The 14,249-nt window shown below is 45.2% G+C and overlaps 2 protein-coding genes across 12 annotated transcripts in view; one reads left to right on the forward strand and one right to left on the reverse strand.

The window, feature by feature from the left end:
• Positions 1-7,388, forward strand: TCHP (trichoplein keratin filament binding; the record flags this gene model as incomplete). Its single annotated transcript, XM_050714294.1, has 12 exons — positions 1-119; positions 217-406; positions 485-541; positions 1,028-1,096; positions 1,647-1,820; positions 2,307-2,419; positions 2,723-2,789; positions 3,060-3,232; positions 4,216-4,297; positions 4,518-4,703; positions 5,082-5,225; positions 5,887-7,388. Coding segments are annotated over 12 exons (1,407 nt in total), but the record flags the coding sequence as incomplete, so codon positions are not given.
• GIT2 (GIT ArfGAP 2) overlaps positions 6,930-14,249 on the reverse strand; it is a 27,080-nt gene continuing 19,760 nt past the window's right edge. For 6 of the 11 annotated variants that reach the window (XM_035565782.2, XM_035565783.2, XM_035565787.2 and 3 more), the window contains 2 exons: positions 10,487-10,550; positions 6,930-9,631 (listed from right to left, as the gene is read on the reverse strand). In XM_035565782.2, the coding sequence (XP_035421675.1) occupies positions 9,419-9,631; positions 10,487-10,550 (277 nt within the window). In that variant the 3' untranslated portion in view covers positions 6,930-9,418. The remainder of the gene's footprint in view (positions 9,632-10,486; positions 10,551-14,249) is intronic. The other 5 variants (XR_004781652.2, XR_004781650.2, XR_004781653.2 and 2 more) reach the window with 1 other exon arrangement.

Consider the following 14,249-nt stretch of genomic DNA (forward strand, 5'->3'; position numbering starts at 1 on the left):
CGGGAGCGGGAGGCGCGGGGCCGGCAGCGGTGGGAGCGGGCCGGCCGCTGCTTCGCCCGCGCCGCGCTCTGCGGCTCCAGGCAGGCGCGGTGGAGCGAGCCGCCGGCCCTCCCGGCCAGGTGCGGGCGGGGCAGGGCCGGGTAGGGCCGGGCAGGGCCCGGTAGGCCCGGGGCCGCTCGGTGCCCCCCCCCCCTGACGCCCGCCCGGCCCCGGCAGCCCGCAGGAGGCCCGGCGGGAGGAGCTGGAGCGGCGGCGGGAGCGGCTGAGGCGGCTGCTGGCCGAGGAGAGCGAGGAGCTGGCGGCCGAGCTGCGGGAGCTGCGGCGGGGCCGCGGGCGGGAGGCGAGCGAGGCGCTGCGGGAGCGGAGCGGGGCGCTGCGGGCTGCCCGCGAGCGGCGGGGCCGGCAGGTGAGGGCCGGGGGGGTGAGGGCAGGGCCGGGCCGGGCAGGGCCACCCAGCCGCCGTCCCCCCGCGTCGCCCCCGCAGGTCGCCGAGCGGCTGCTGCACGAGCACTGGAGGCAGAACAGCGCCGAGCTGCGGGAGGTGAGGCCGCTCCCCTCCTCGTCCCCGCTGTGCCGTGTTGGTTAAAGCCGGTTTTAACGGGAAGCTCCTCGCCTGTCTGCTGGGGTACGGCTGCCGTCGCTCAGCCCCAACCACGGCGTAGCCACGGCCCCGAGAGCCGGCAAGCAGGAGGCAAGGAAAGCAAATGGCCCGACTGCCTGAGGGTCAGCAAACTGTTCCGACATCGGGAGCAGACTTTCGGGGCCTGTACAAACCCTCGGTGCTTTTCAGAGCTGTACGTGCCCTGTCCGTAGTGCCTCCCCGTTCGTTGTTCTGCTGACACGCTGCTCCGGCAGCCACAGCCCCGGTTCCAGTCCCGCTGTAGCGTTTCCCAGAACTGGCTTGTGGCTGAGCTCGGGACCTGGGCGCACCGAGGACACCCAGGGCTCTGCAGAGGCTGGGCCAGGTGCTCCAGGGTCCCTCCAGGTCCCGATGGCACTGCTGGCGATGTCACCTCTCTGTCTGCAGGTGGAGTCGGAGCTGCACAGGAGGCACGTTGTGGAGGCTTGGGGAGATCAGCTAAAGCAAAAAAAGCAGGTATGCTGGGGCGGCCCTGCTCTTACTGGTCACTGGCGCTCAGGGCAGGCTCCCTGGCAGGCAGCTTGCCTTCCTGGGCAGGCACGACTGGGTTGTAGAAGGAATAGGAACTGGCCGTTTGTTGGTTGTTCTCGTTGCGTTCATAGCGAAACTTCATGAATTTGGTATTGCAATATGCAAAGACTGGATACGGCAATATAGTAATCTTGATCTGAAAGCATAATAAAGGCCTTCAGATATGGATTTCAGCAGTAATAATAATAAAATAGGTCTTCATAAGGCAATCTGCTTGTATCTGTAAGGCCACCTGTGCTTAGCTTCGGACCCGTGCTGGATGCCGCAAAGACTTTGTATGGTCTGATAGGCAGCTTCAGACTGTGATCAGCAAATGTTCTTGCTTTGTCCTCGTGTTCCTCCCTAGTGTATTTTGTCCCCTATTCTTCAAATATGTGTCAGCGTGTGGGATTTGATTTGCGGGTGCTTGAGCCACAAGCTGTTTCCTCCTGTTTCACCTAACCTTAAATGCCGTGCTTTGTTTTGGCGCAATAAGCAAGAAGCAACTGAACGAGAAGAGAAAAAGCGTTACGAAAACGAGTATGAAATTGCACGAAGGGAAGCCCTGGAGAGAATGAGACAAGAGGAAGAGAAGCGTCGGCTGGAAGAGAAGAAGCAAGCGGAGATATTGCTTCAGCAAATAGAAGAACTGAAACTACAGGAGACGGAGGTAATCTTTAGTCTCTCCTCATCTGAGGAGGAAGTTCATGGTTTTACTTGGAAATAGAGCAGCACTGACCCGACCTCTTACCCCCAGGTTTCCACTAGATTAAATCTGGAACAAATTAGCTGTGGCTGTTATTCTGTCAGTAAAGCAGACCTCACCTGTGAACACTGGCATATCAGCTGAGCTCTCATAGACTTCATTTGCTCCTCTTGAAATATGAGCACCTTTTTGCTCTGCACCAGATGAGAAAAAGACTTGTAGAAACTTCTGAGTATGCTAAGTTCAGGTCGGAGGCCTTGGCAGCTGAAGCTCCTCACCCTGTCTCTTGTGCTGTGAGCCAGTAAGACACACAGAAAATTAATTGGGAGTATTTACCACAGTGATGATTTTGCTTGCAAAGTAATAGACTGTGGGACAAACTCAAAGGTTTTCTCTGGGATGTCCTAGCTCTCTCTCAGTTGGTTCTTTTTTCCTTTTCAAACGTATTAGGCAACAAAGCTGAAAAAAGAGCAAGAGAATTTATTAAAGCAGCGGTGGGAGCTGGAAAACTTAGAAGAAGAAAGGAAACAAATGGAAGAGCACCGGAAGAAGATCGAGCTCGGGTACGGGATCAAATGTAGCTTTTGGCAGGGACAGATAGAATCTTTCTATCTCCATGGCAGTAGCTGCGGCACAAGGAGGTATTTCCAATAGCAGGGGTGGGTTGTAAACGTTTGGGTTTTGTTAGAAGTGCCCAGAAGAGGCAATGAGCAAACGCATTGGTGCTATTACTTCTTGCTCATGTTAGAGGTAGCGGGTACCTCTGTTGCCTACAAATATTATCATCATAAATGTACCCTCTTGAGTGCTGGTATATAATAAAATAGGGCTTTAGAGTTAGTTTAAATATTTTTTTTCTCCTTCAGCCGCTTTTTGAGGCATCAGTGTAATGCCCAGTTAAAGAGACGTGCCCAGCAGATACAGGAGGAGCTGGTAAGAGAAAATACCCCTTGATTTATATGTTATAGGTACTGTGTGTTGAAGGAGCTTACTCTTTGTGTTTTATTTACGTGTTTGCCTCTAATGCCTACAGATAAGTAGTTAGGAAACCCAATTTAGCTTGTGAATGGGGCTGGAACAAAAAGACCGTAGAGAATCTGAGCATGCCCTGAACACCGTGTCACCAGTAATTTGGTACAGAATTGTCTTGCACGTGGGATAGAAGGCTGTTGGATAGTTGTTAATCTTTAGGCTTTTCTCAAGGAAACAGACAGACAAATCTTATTAGCCCTCCTCGAGAAAGAAGATGAGGATCAGCGCCGCCAGTCAGCGAGACGAGAACGAGCTGTCGCAGACGTTGCCTGGATGAAACGCGTCATTGAGGAACAGCTCCAGCTAGAAAAGGAGAGGGAGGCGGAGCTCCAGACTATTTTTAGGTGAGCTTATGCACCTCCGCACTTCATCTAAAGACACTGTGCTGAATATTTTTGCCTGATTGGCAAGCTCCGTTAAAGTTTGTTAAATGTGGACATTAGAAAGAGGTGTCTGGTTGGCCTTGCTGTTGAGGAGGTGCAGCAGTAGAAGTGAGGTCTTCCCCTTCATTCCATGTGCCGAGAGCCATGGCTGGGCAGTCAGCATGAAGCACCTGCAGCTTTTCTGCAAAGACGGAACCAAAGCCTGTGGTTGTTTTTCAGTTGCCACAGGGCAAGACCTAGTCCATAAATTCTGTTACCTTAGCTCTAAGAACCAAAAAAGGTAGTAACGCAGAGAAAGCAATGATTACCTTTTAGCAGGCAGAACTTGGAAGTATTTTATAACCAGCTTTTAAATATTCTGCATTTTCGATGTGGTGGGGTTTAGTCTAAGTGAATCCAAAAATGCATGTATTCTTATTTTTTTGTATCTCAGAGCTTGTAAATAAAACCTCCCTCAGGTCCCTTATCCGTATTCACCTTTGGCTCTCCTCAGCTTAGAGAGCATCTTCACTGGTGACAGGACTGCACGTGCTACCATCAAGTTCTAGTTGAAGGTTTTGTTACAGAGGAAAGATTTGCACAATTGTCAGCTGTTCCAGCAGCGGTCCTAACTACTGTCCCCTGTGTGAAGTAATTCTTGTGTTACAAGGCAAGCTTCCTTGCTGAGCCCATTCTGTTCTTGGGGCAGACCAGAGCATCCAAGAAACCCTGCTACAAGCCAGGATTTCCTTCACTGTGCTACCGCTATTTGGTAACAGGGAGATCAGAGTGGTTCTCCGAAATAGGCACAGGTGGGGTGGACATGCTGTGTGGGAACAAATGCGAAAAGCGAAATGAGCCCTCCTCAAGCACAGGGTAGCTCATCTATGCCCGGGGAGTGTGTGTGTATGCAATATTTAACTATAAGTAGTAAACTTAGAGACAATTCTTCCTCTTGCCTTTAGAGAAGAAGCTAAAAAAGTTTGGGAGAAGAGGGAAGAAGAATGGGAAAGAGAGAAGGTGGCCAGAGATCGCCTGATGAATGAGGTGATGCCTTTCTTTGATTCGGTGTCTCTCTTGGTTTGACAAAGCTGTTGTTCCCTCTAGTGGGTTACGGCCTTCAGTACTTGAGGGAGAGATTTTCAGTTGGCCTGATACATTTTCTGATAACTGTTTAACTGTCTACACCAAGGCTTCCCCACTTCTGCTTGTAAGTCTGGCCTTTTTCTTGACTTAGCTTCTCCCTTAATCCTCTCACTTCACAAAGGTCCTTGCAGGCAGGCAGCGCCAGATCCAAGAGAAGATGGAGTTAAACAGACGGGCCCAAGAAGAGTCAGTAAAGTATCGAGAGCAACTGATCAAAGAACTTGAGGAGGCAAAAGAACTGACAAGGCGAGAGAGAGAGCAAGAGAAGGAACTGCAGACGGCTCGCAGACAGGAATTGGAAGCTCAGGTATAGTTTGCTTTTTCAGATACGTTGTACCCAAACGTTGAAGGTGTTGATGCAGTATACCTACACAAACGCTACTTCTGGAAAGTGCATGGGGAGGTACTGTTGCAGAGGATTACTCGGCTTCTGAGAGGTTGGTTAGGGACGTTTCTAGTCCCAAGGGGACAGACAGCTGCTCCAGGCAGTTCTGCCCAAGTGTCCGCACAGCCCGTGGCTTTGTCCTCTAACCTGTTAGCTGAGCCAGCGCTATCGGTGTGTCTGCTAAGCCCTGTCGTGTTAAAACCTCGCTACAGCGCTGCCTCAAAACACAGGTGCGCGTTCCTGGCCTAGTCTGCATGTCTGAGAGCGAGCTGTAACCGCCCTCGTCTTTCCTCTGCTCAGGTGACGGAACGCCGCTTACAAGAGCAAGAGGAGCGGGAGCGCCAGAGGGAGGAGGAGGAAGAGGAGCGCTCCATCAGGCAGCGCTGCGAGGAGCTGGTGCGGCAAGAAGCCAAGCGCATGGCTGAGCGAGGATACCGCAGCAGGGTAGGTGGCAGTGCCCATATACACACGTCACCCTAGCACTCGGGCACATCAGGAGGAGTGCCAGCCATCACCCAGGGAGAATTTTCGTTGTTTCTAATCCGCACCTTAGTTGCCACGCAGTGCCAGAGCAGACCAGACTAGTTCTGCCCCTTGGTGCTATTTCTAGCAGAGGGCTACAGCTCTCTTACGAGCTGCTTTTCTCGTTTGCTGATGCATTAGGTCTGGATTTTTTAAATAATTTTTGAGGCAGATTTGTTGCTACTGCCTTAAGTGTTATTCTAAATGTTATCTACCGCATCAAAGCTGTTGATGCAGTGCATCTCAGCTGTTCCGTGTCTTTCCATCTTCTGTCATGTTTTGTCTGGTTCTAAAATCTACTTAAACCACATACTCAGCAGATCACACTTTTCATACTGAACTATGAGCTGCTGTGCAAAGTAACTTGCCTCTGTCACTTATTTGACAGTAGCTACAAGAGCCAGAGAAAGCTGAAAGGGAATATACAGCTCCGCAGTATCAAATTTTAAACATTACTAATGGCTGTTCTGGAAAGATAGTCTATATTCTCCAAAGCATGTTGTTTGCATGCTAAATAGCATGTGTGGACAATTAATTCTAGAGCCCGTGGAGTAGTTACGATTGTCTTTGTTTTGACCTTTAGCCCTACGGTTACCCAAAAGCAGCGTGGACCTGAGGATTATCGTCCTTTATATCTGAGGAATGAGCACTAAATGAAGTTGTAGACTACAAAAAGAACATTTTGAAGAATCAGGGAACTCCTGAAATAACTCCAGTTTTGGAATAGCCTACAATGACACCAACATTCAACGCAGTAGAAGTTAGATTTCTGAACATATTTAGCTGTGGCCCAGCTGAACCCAAGATCAAACTTCTGCTGATTTCCATAAATTTGGAGGTGTGAGCATACTCGGAGGACTGTTCACTTACTCAGTAAGGACTGCTTCACTTACTCTGTGTTCAGGAGATGTATTTTAGTACACGCTATGTTGGAGCAAAACAGCAAAGGAATTAAACTCGCCCTTTCACATTTTAGATCTAAAGAATTTGTGCCTCCTGGGGAACAGGAACCATAAACCTCTAGGTGCTGTTCTCTATTTAAAAGAGGGAAGCAGGACCTGCCTAGAAGTCCCAGCTGGCCTTTAAGGGTTGCTTCATAACCCATTGCAAATCAGAAAGACAACGTGTGCTGTGGCAGTAATTGTTAACATGTCCAGTTCCTCTCTGGAAGCTGTAGATGGCTTCAATAAACTTTTTTTACTTGTTTCACAATGAATAATTGTAAGCTGAACATCCGTGAGTTTCTTTACATGAGCAAATTGCTACAAGCACAGAAGGGGAGGGGTGTTAGTTGCTGATGGCACTTGGTTCCCTGCTACAGGCAACTGTACCTTAAAATCAGGCCAAGCACTTCAAGCCGGTGTGGCATGTCGGGATCTGTCCTGTTCTACCTGTCACAGCATGAGTCCCTGCTACAGGAAGGTTACAAAGATGCGTTCTGTTTGAGCACTGCAGACTTTACCCAACTACAGCAACTCTTTCAAGATCTCTTCTTTACAAAAACAGCGGTCAAATAATCCCAAGTAATCTTACACGTGGACAAGGTTTTAGCATTTTATAGTAATGCAGTAAACAAAAGAGTAAGGCAGAGTATAGTACAGACAGAATGACACTGATAAATACAAGTTTCAGAAACGGCAAAAAATTTTACTTTCCTATGCAGCATTTTGTAAAGAGAGAGGAATTTTGGTTTGGGGGGATGGGGGAAGGAGATGTCATAAAAGGAAAAAGACTTTTGTTATTTTGGGTATTATAAATCTTCTGACCTGCAATGCTGTATGCTTTGGGGGTTACCCTACTACTCTTCAGTTCCGCAGCTGGCTTTGTAACACTCCCTTGGTGAAGAGATCTGATGTAGCACATCAGCGTTTGCTCAGACTGCTTCTGTTTCATTGATGGCATCAGAAAATTGCACATCCCACATCATGTGCACGGGGGCTCTGGAGCAGTAACAGGGTACGGCGCTGACCAGTCTAGAACAAATGTTTGCTCAGAGATGGCAGAATTTACCAGAATGGAAAATCAATTACAGGTGGCTTTTTCTTTTTAAAGCTAGACCTCCCACCAAGATAAATGATTGTTTTTTAGAAAACCTGGAGCTAGCCTAGCTAGATAGCTTGCAGCTATCGAAGTGTCCTTTTGTTTTGGTACAGGCACAAATTTAAACCTACAACATAACTCAGTGCTACCCTGCTTCAAAAATCAGGTAAGATATGTTAAAGAAAAGCAAACAATGGTGTCCTGAGAGATTTAAAAATACCATGTGCTACCTTTCAAAGATATTAATTTGATAATCTTCTGGGAACCTGTTCTTAATGTATTTAATTGCCAGCAGAATAATTTTGAAGTAGGTTTTATAAATCTTTGACTGTTTCTTTTACGGTTTCAATCCCAGCCTGTCTGCATTCCTGTGAGTTTAGAGACAGTTCTAGGACTCAGGTGTAGGAAGGGAGAAAAAAAAGTTACTAAGAAGAAGATTAATGTACTAGATTGTCATCTACCCTCTCCATTCCTTCCCTCCTTCAAATTTACACTACTTTAAAAATGGAGCTACATCCAATACAGGAATCCAAGCGTGTTACGGCACTTAGTGTTTATACGTGCACACAAACACTGTACGATTGCAAGAGGAAGGAACTGCTGAAAGTGGTTTCATCTGTTAACCTAAATACAGCAGTTTTTCCACCAGAAAGCCTTGAAGAGTGTGTGTCTTTTGGCAGACTCCATACTGTAAGCTGTTTGTTGAACGGCAGATAGCCGCTTCTGACTCAAATATTTCTGTGAAAACTGTCTGAATACTCTAATCAACTGCCGACACATGACAGCTTATGTATTTCTGTAACTTTGCTCTTAAATGAAACACTGCCTGAACCGGCTGCCAGCTAAACTGACCCAGCAGGCTCCTTGGAAGTCACAACAAGCTTCCAAATGGGATGTGAGGCGGCAAGAACTACTGGGAGTCAAAACTCCATGGAAAAAATCAAAGAGCTCTCATTTTTGTTAATCACGGATTTACGTATTTTTCAAAGTTTTGTAAACTGTTACGAATGGAAAAACCTGAAACACACAGGGACAGCTGTAACCAATCTACCTTTCTGACAGGCAACCTAGCTTGGGTTACTCAGTAAACAGCTGTAAACTTTTGAATGCTTTTCAAAATACTTACTGGATATAAGAAATCTTTTCACATTGATACGTTGAGGTACAGAGGTTATATGCTATGGCAGACGCAGCTTCTCCTTTAACTGGCACTTTTTTTTTCAATTATCACAAATCTTCAGTGAAATTGCATCAGTGCTGCTGCAAACAAGATGTCGCCTTGACGATGACAGTAAAATTCTGTAGGAAACTTAAGAATGAGATACCAAACCAGAAACAAGGGATAATATTTTAACCACTAATGCCCTAAAGTAACATCAAACATAATATATTAATGGCATAGTGACAGCTAAAAGAAATAACTATTAAAATTGAAATTCCTTCCAAAAATAGATAAAGTGACAAAGACCTTGTATAGCTACATGTAATAAGCTCGGATGCCCACAGCTACTGTTGTTTCAGCAGACTAAAAACATCATTATTGCACAACAGTTGATTTGGGAACAGGTACTATTGGCTGGTATTCCATGATCAGGAGTACGAGCTTCCTTCTGCTGGTTAGCAGGCATGGTCCTGGAGCCTTCGGAGCCCGTTTCACTGCAGGTTTCTCAGTCAGCGGCACCACTGCGCGTGAGGCTCCAGGATGGACAGAGCAGAGGCGAGATTCTGCCCTCTGGTATCCGCAGTTGACTTTGGTGGGAATTTTGCAAGCAATATCTGAAAGCAGAACGTGGCCTCAAGGAAACATCTAGCAAGAGCTTGAAACAACGCTGGTACATATTGGCTCAATAGCTATTTGCGACATGCTATTATTGGTAACTAAACTGGCAACACAGGCACAAAATAAGGCAGTGGGTTAAATTAATCATTAAAATTGTTAGAAAACATGCAAAAATAATACTGAGTTTAAAAAAAGTTTCTTGCCCCTTTAGTTTTCCTCATAAAAATTTGAGTAGTTCCACACCTATATTTGAAATTCAACCTTTAAAAAACAAGATTAAAAAGCCACGTGTGACTCAGTTGTTGTTCTCTTTGGTTGTGATGGTAACCAGCTGTTTAGCAGCCTTGGCAATGTCGTAGGCGCACTGGATGACTTGCTGGGTAACCAGCTGGATGTCCGTCGTAGGGCACGTCTCCACAGGAAGGGTTTTTTTGCACTCAGATTGGAGTCTGTAGGCACTAGATGTCAGCAGACGCAAAGAAGTCCTTACCAGTTCAGATTTGGGTTTCTGGGAAAGTAAAATTTGAACCAGACAGAACAACAAAACCATTTTAGGATCACTTTTAATTAGCCAGTAGCGGTTGATGAGTGTTCTTTAGCATGGGACATCTGCTGCTAGGGCTCTGCTTTCTACACGGACTTCTCTGTGCTCTCTGTTATAAGCCATCGCTGCAGGGACAGGGCAAGAGTGGATGAAACGAGTTCCCAGAATCTCTCCTCTTTAATCTCAGGTGTGAACAGGGAATACTGCTTCCTGCTCTCGTTTAAAAAGTTACTTGTACAAGTTCTCTATTTTTTCTCATTTATTGCTACCCAGCACATGTCCTGGCTGCCATCACAGTAGAGCGTGTACATGACAGTCAGTTCAGACAGGCACATGGCATGAGATTTCCCTGGCACTTTTGTAGAGGTAAAAAAGACTAAAAAAACCTCAGTGATGGAAATTTTGCTCCCTAAATTTTGCTGTGAAGAAACAGATCTAAGCATACGAACATATATGAAATCCAAGCAATGGCATTCAAAGTAAAACCTGAGGGCCCAGCAGAAGTCCACTATAACCACATGGCTCCTCAAACTAGAGGCGAGTAGCTTCCACTTTCTGAGGAAGTGCACGCATTTCAAGTTGAAAGTCCAAGAGTAAAATTAGGGGCCTGGATACACAAATTAACCTTTCCTGATTAGCACGTGAATAAATACAAAGATGGAAGATTCAAAGAGAAACAACCAACCCAAAACACAAAAACAAAGCAACCCACAAAAAGCCTAGTCATGTCTCCCTTCCTGCAGCTCTTTTCATTTACTGCGGGTAAATATGCTAACAAAGAATGAGGCCAAAACCATGTTAATGCTGAAAGATACTTACTTTTGGGAACAAGGCTGCCATTTCTGTTACTGCCACATGTATTCTCTCGGAGCACGGTATATAGCTGCAAAAAGAGGCAATGTATTATTCATTGTGTGGAGACCCCCTTCCGTCTTCAATTTCACTTGTCAGGGACTATTATTCTAAAAACAGAGTAACAAAACCCCATACATATTCTAAAAATATCCTTGCAGGCTGTGCTTCAGGCAACCGAAGTAGATGCTGCAACACACAATGCTGTGATCCTCAGTGTCTCCTTGCTGAGCATTGCCTGGCACACCGCAGCACAGGTCTGTATAGAACTGACTTCAGAAAAAACAAGAACTTAAATAATACAAAATTAATTCTTCAGTTTATTCTTTGATCAAAGTTTGTTTGAGGAATGACTGTCCACATCTGTTATGCCAAGCATTGTCAGAAGAAGCCTCTGTTTGTAAGCACTTATGGAGACACGTCTATGAATATTAACTACACATTAATTCATACACTCACATTTCCTCCCCCTCGCTTCCTCCAGTCCAATGCGACAGTTTTTGTCTCTAAATTCTACAGAAAGTTGCTCGGCTGGTTCTGTTTGGAGTGTGCACAATGGACATCATTGTTGTGTGTGCGAGAGCATGCCCGTGCAAACTGGTTCGTGTACGTCGGCCACAAACTTAAAGCAAGATTCCACAGTTGGGAAACTATTTTAGGAAAATCCTTTGTTATGAAAGAGCTTTTTCTGCATAAACAAAGAGACTATAAAATCAGACTATGAAAAGAAAAGTATTTAAACTGCTTAGGATCTAAGCAGCTAAACAGCATCAGTAATCTGAGTTTAAAAAATAAGTGTTTAAATTGATTTCACGTTTCAGAGTTGAACTTTGGCCATCCAAACTCTTAATTTAACATTCAAGCTTTGATATTAATAGCACTGTCTTGTCTATACCTTTCAAGGAATACTTACAATTTTTCTGCATTTTTTCCCTCATTTGTAAGCTACAAAGAAGCAGCTTTTCCAAAAAACACTTTGTACCTAAGTTACCTCAACACAGTGAACCCAACAATTTGACTTCGAAACACTTGGCAGCGAGACCTGAGGTCTAACCCTCACAGCTTTTGATGTTCATTTCTCAGCTAAACTCTGAAGAACCTCTGTAACAAACGTGCCACTCCAGGGCCAGCAGCGTGGCTGCCAGAACGCTTCAGTCTGCTGCAGATGCATGCTGAAGTCACACCGTGATCCCAAGATTTCCATCCCTGGATCAGTCACCTTGAGTTGAAGCCAGGAATGCGGCACTGGGCACCTATTTCCCTTTCCATCTCACAGATTGGAAGGTTACGTACCTAAGAATGGGGTATGCCAAACTTCCAGCACGGAATTCCTACCTTGCTTTTTTGGTAAAGTTTACGTAAACCATCGCATGCAGGTAGCTTAACGGTGCCAAGACGCCTTCTCGGGTGAATTTAAATACTGTAGACACACAACACACCATTCCCATACAGCACCTTACAAACACATGCATCTCTCGGCTACCAACTGCTTTCACAACACACAAGTTTCAGGCTAAATACTCAGTAACGCTATTGAGTTAATAAGTGACAGCTAATAAAGCAATGCAGTTTCCATTAGTCCTGATAGATTTCACTTCTGACTTGCATACCGAATGAAAATTAGTAACACCCGTTCAAGATACATCTTGCAACTATTTTCCACAAGCTGCTGTGAAGTGGTCTGTTAGCACCGCCTGTCAAAATTCTTATTTCGAAAGACTCGTTTTTATGCTTCAAAGACTCAATTTCAGCATTAGTTAATTAATATGGTTCAGTCTTGAGCAAAAGAAGCTCAAAAATCACAAAGCAACCACATTCAAGAAAAATAATCAGCACCTGTAGATTATGGTAGATCCCTGCCCTTTCAAGCAAGAAAAAAAAATAAAACTAATAAAAACCCCAAACCCCACAGTCATTTTATGCAGTCATCTTGCAAATGGGTCAGTCACAAACGCACTGAGAAGGAAGCAACACACTGGGGTCATTTTGGCAATGCAGGAAAATTGCTAAAAAAAAAAAAAAAAAAGTGTATTTCTGTATGTCTCAAATCACCTGAGTCCTTCCAAATAACCTGAAAGTGGAGGGAAATCTTTCAAGCTTGTTGTAATTTCCTTTCTGCCAGCGAGTTAAAAATTAATTTGTTCTTAATTTGTTCCCTGCAAGCCACACTGAACAGCACTTTACGTCATAAAAAAGACAGGTTGATGATTAAACTCTGCATAAAAAAGACAGTTTGATGATTAAACTCTGCAATAACAAGGCAACAAGGCAGATAAACCCCTAAGAATTACCTGACCGGAGATTAATGATGCATATTTCACAACGTATCTCCAGTTCTCTAGGTTAGCTGCAAAGTTTATTGTATGTCTTGGAGGAATGGCTTTATTGTATAGTCTGAACACTCATCAAGTAAGCTCGTGAAATAACCTGACACATTCAATGCATTTACACGCATTCCAGTAAGACCTCGGGAGGATATTACAGTAGTGACAACTTAGAAAGGAGAATCCATCGTTACCAATAACTGGTGGCAATCCTCTTCCTCCATTTCTGATATTTATCACTGCTAATAACACCTGGAGTTAAAGTTTGGGAAGTTCTGTTTTAGAAAAATGTTTAACTTAAATTTTATTTTTATTTTAGGCATTAATAATAATATTTTGGTCAGTTTAGAAGACACTGGTTAAATAATTTTTTCTTTTTTACCTGACTCGAGGCACAAATTATGTTCTCGTTCAGCATGTCAGCTGTATAAAAAGTTGAAGACCTAAGCGTAAGGTGGGAATGCTGCATGCTGAGAAGTTACTGTCGTAATTTGTCTTGGTGGACAACTGGTAGAACAGAGACGGGAGAATCTCTTAAACTAGAGACAGCTACAATGCCAGGCTGTGATTCCGCTCCCTGTTAAATCAGTAACGGGAGCTTCAACTGAACTGGCAGCATCAGGGCGCGTAACTACCTGTACTTGATATCCTCTGCAGTTTCCTTATCATCGGAAGCATTTCATGCATAGCCTTTAACGACCCCTGTGCAGACGGTGTGTGAGGGAAAAAGGCAGCAGAGAGTAAGAGAAAGGACACTGTGCCTGGGAGGCAGGGACAGAGGCCAGAGTACCAGGAGGCAGGGCCGGGCTGCTGGATGGTCAGAGGCTGCAGGGGAGCTCTCTCGGCCCAGGGAACCAGCGTGCTGAAGCAGCCGAGGCTATGTCTGAGCTTGAGCATGCTCGCACGCTCTAATGGTCTACTCGGCCAGGTGAGCACAGGAAAAGGAACAGAAGAAAGTGAGAAAAAAATAGAAAAGGGAAGAAGGCGTTTCATTAATAGATTATATTCTTGCATCACTTCATTACTGCCTGATTATCTATGCAGCGTGTGATTTTTTTTTTCATCTACAACATTCTCAGCACCAATTGGGAAGCTATATTGTTACTTCCCTGAGTATCTAAGTTTGCTAAGGAAGTGTTCCCCTGTTGCAGGAAGGGAACAGTGGAACAAGCCTACTCCATCTCCTGCCTGCTCCATGCTGAGCAATTCTCAGCCCTCTGAGACAAAGCCAGGGAACAGGAAAACAAAGAACAACAGCTTCACAGTTCAGTGAGGATTACAGTCATTTACGTACTGGCAAACACCATACTCTACACATGGCACAGAACACACAAAAAAGAGGATGGGTTTGATAAATATCTATTATTTAACAGCTAAAAGTTAGGTACACTGCACTGTTTCTTTCA

Source organism: Cygnus atratus, chromosome 17 (assembly GCF_013377495.2).
Source record: "Cygnus atratus isolate AKBS03 ecotype Queensland, Australia chromosome 17, CAtr_DNAZoo_HiC_assembly, whole genome shotgun sequence".
Taxonomy (NCBI): domain Eukaryota; kingdom Metazoa; phylum Chordata; class Aves; order Anseriformes; family Anatidae; genus Cygnus; species Cygnus atratus.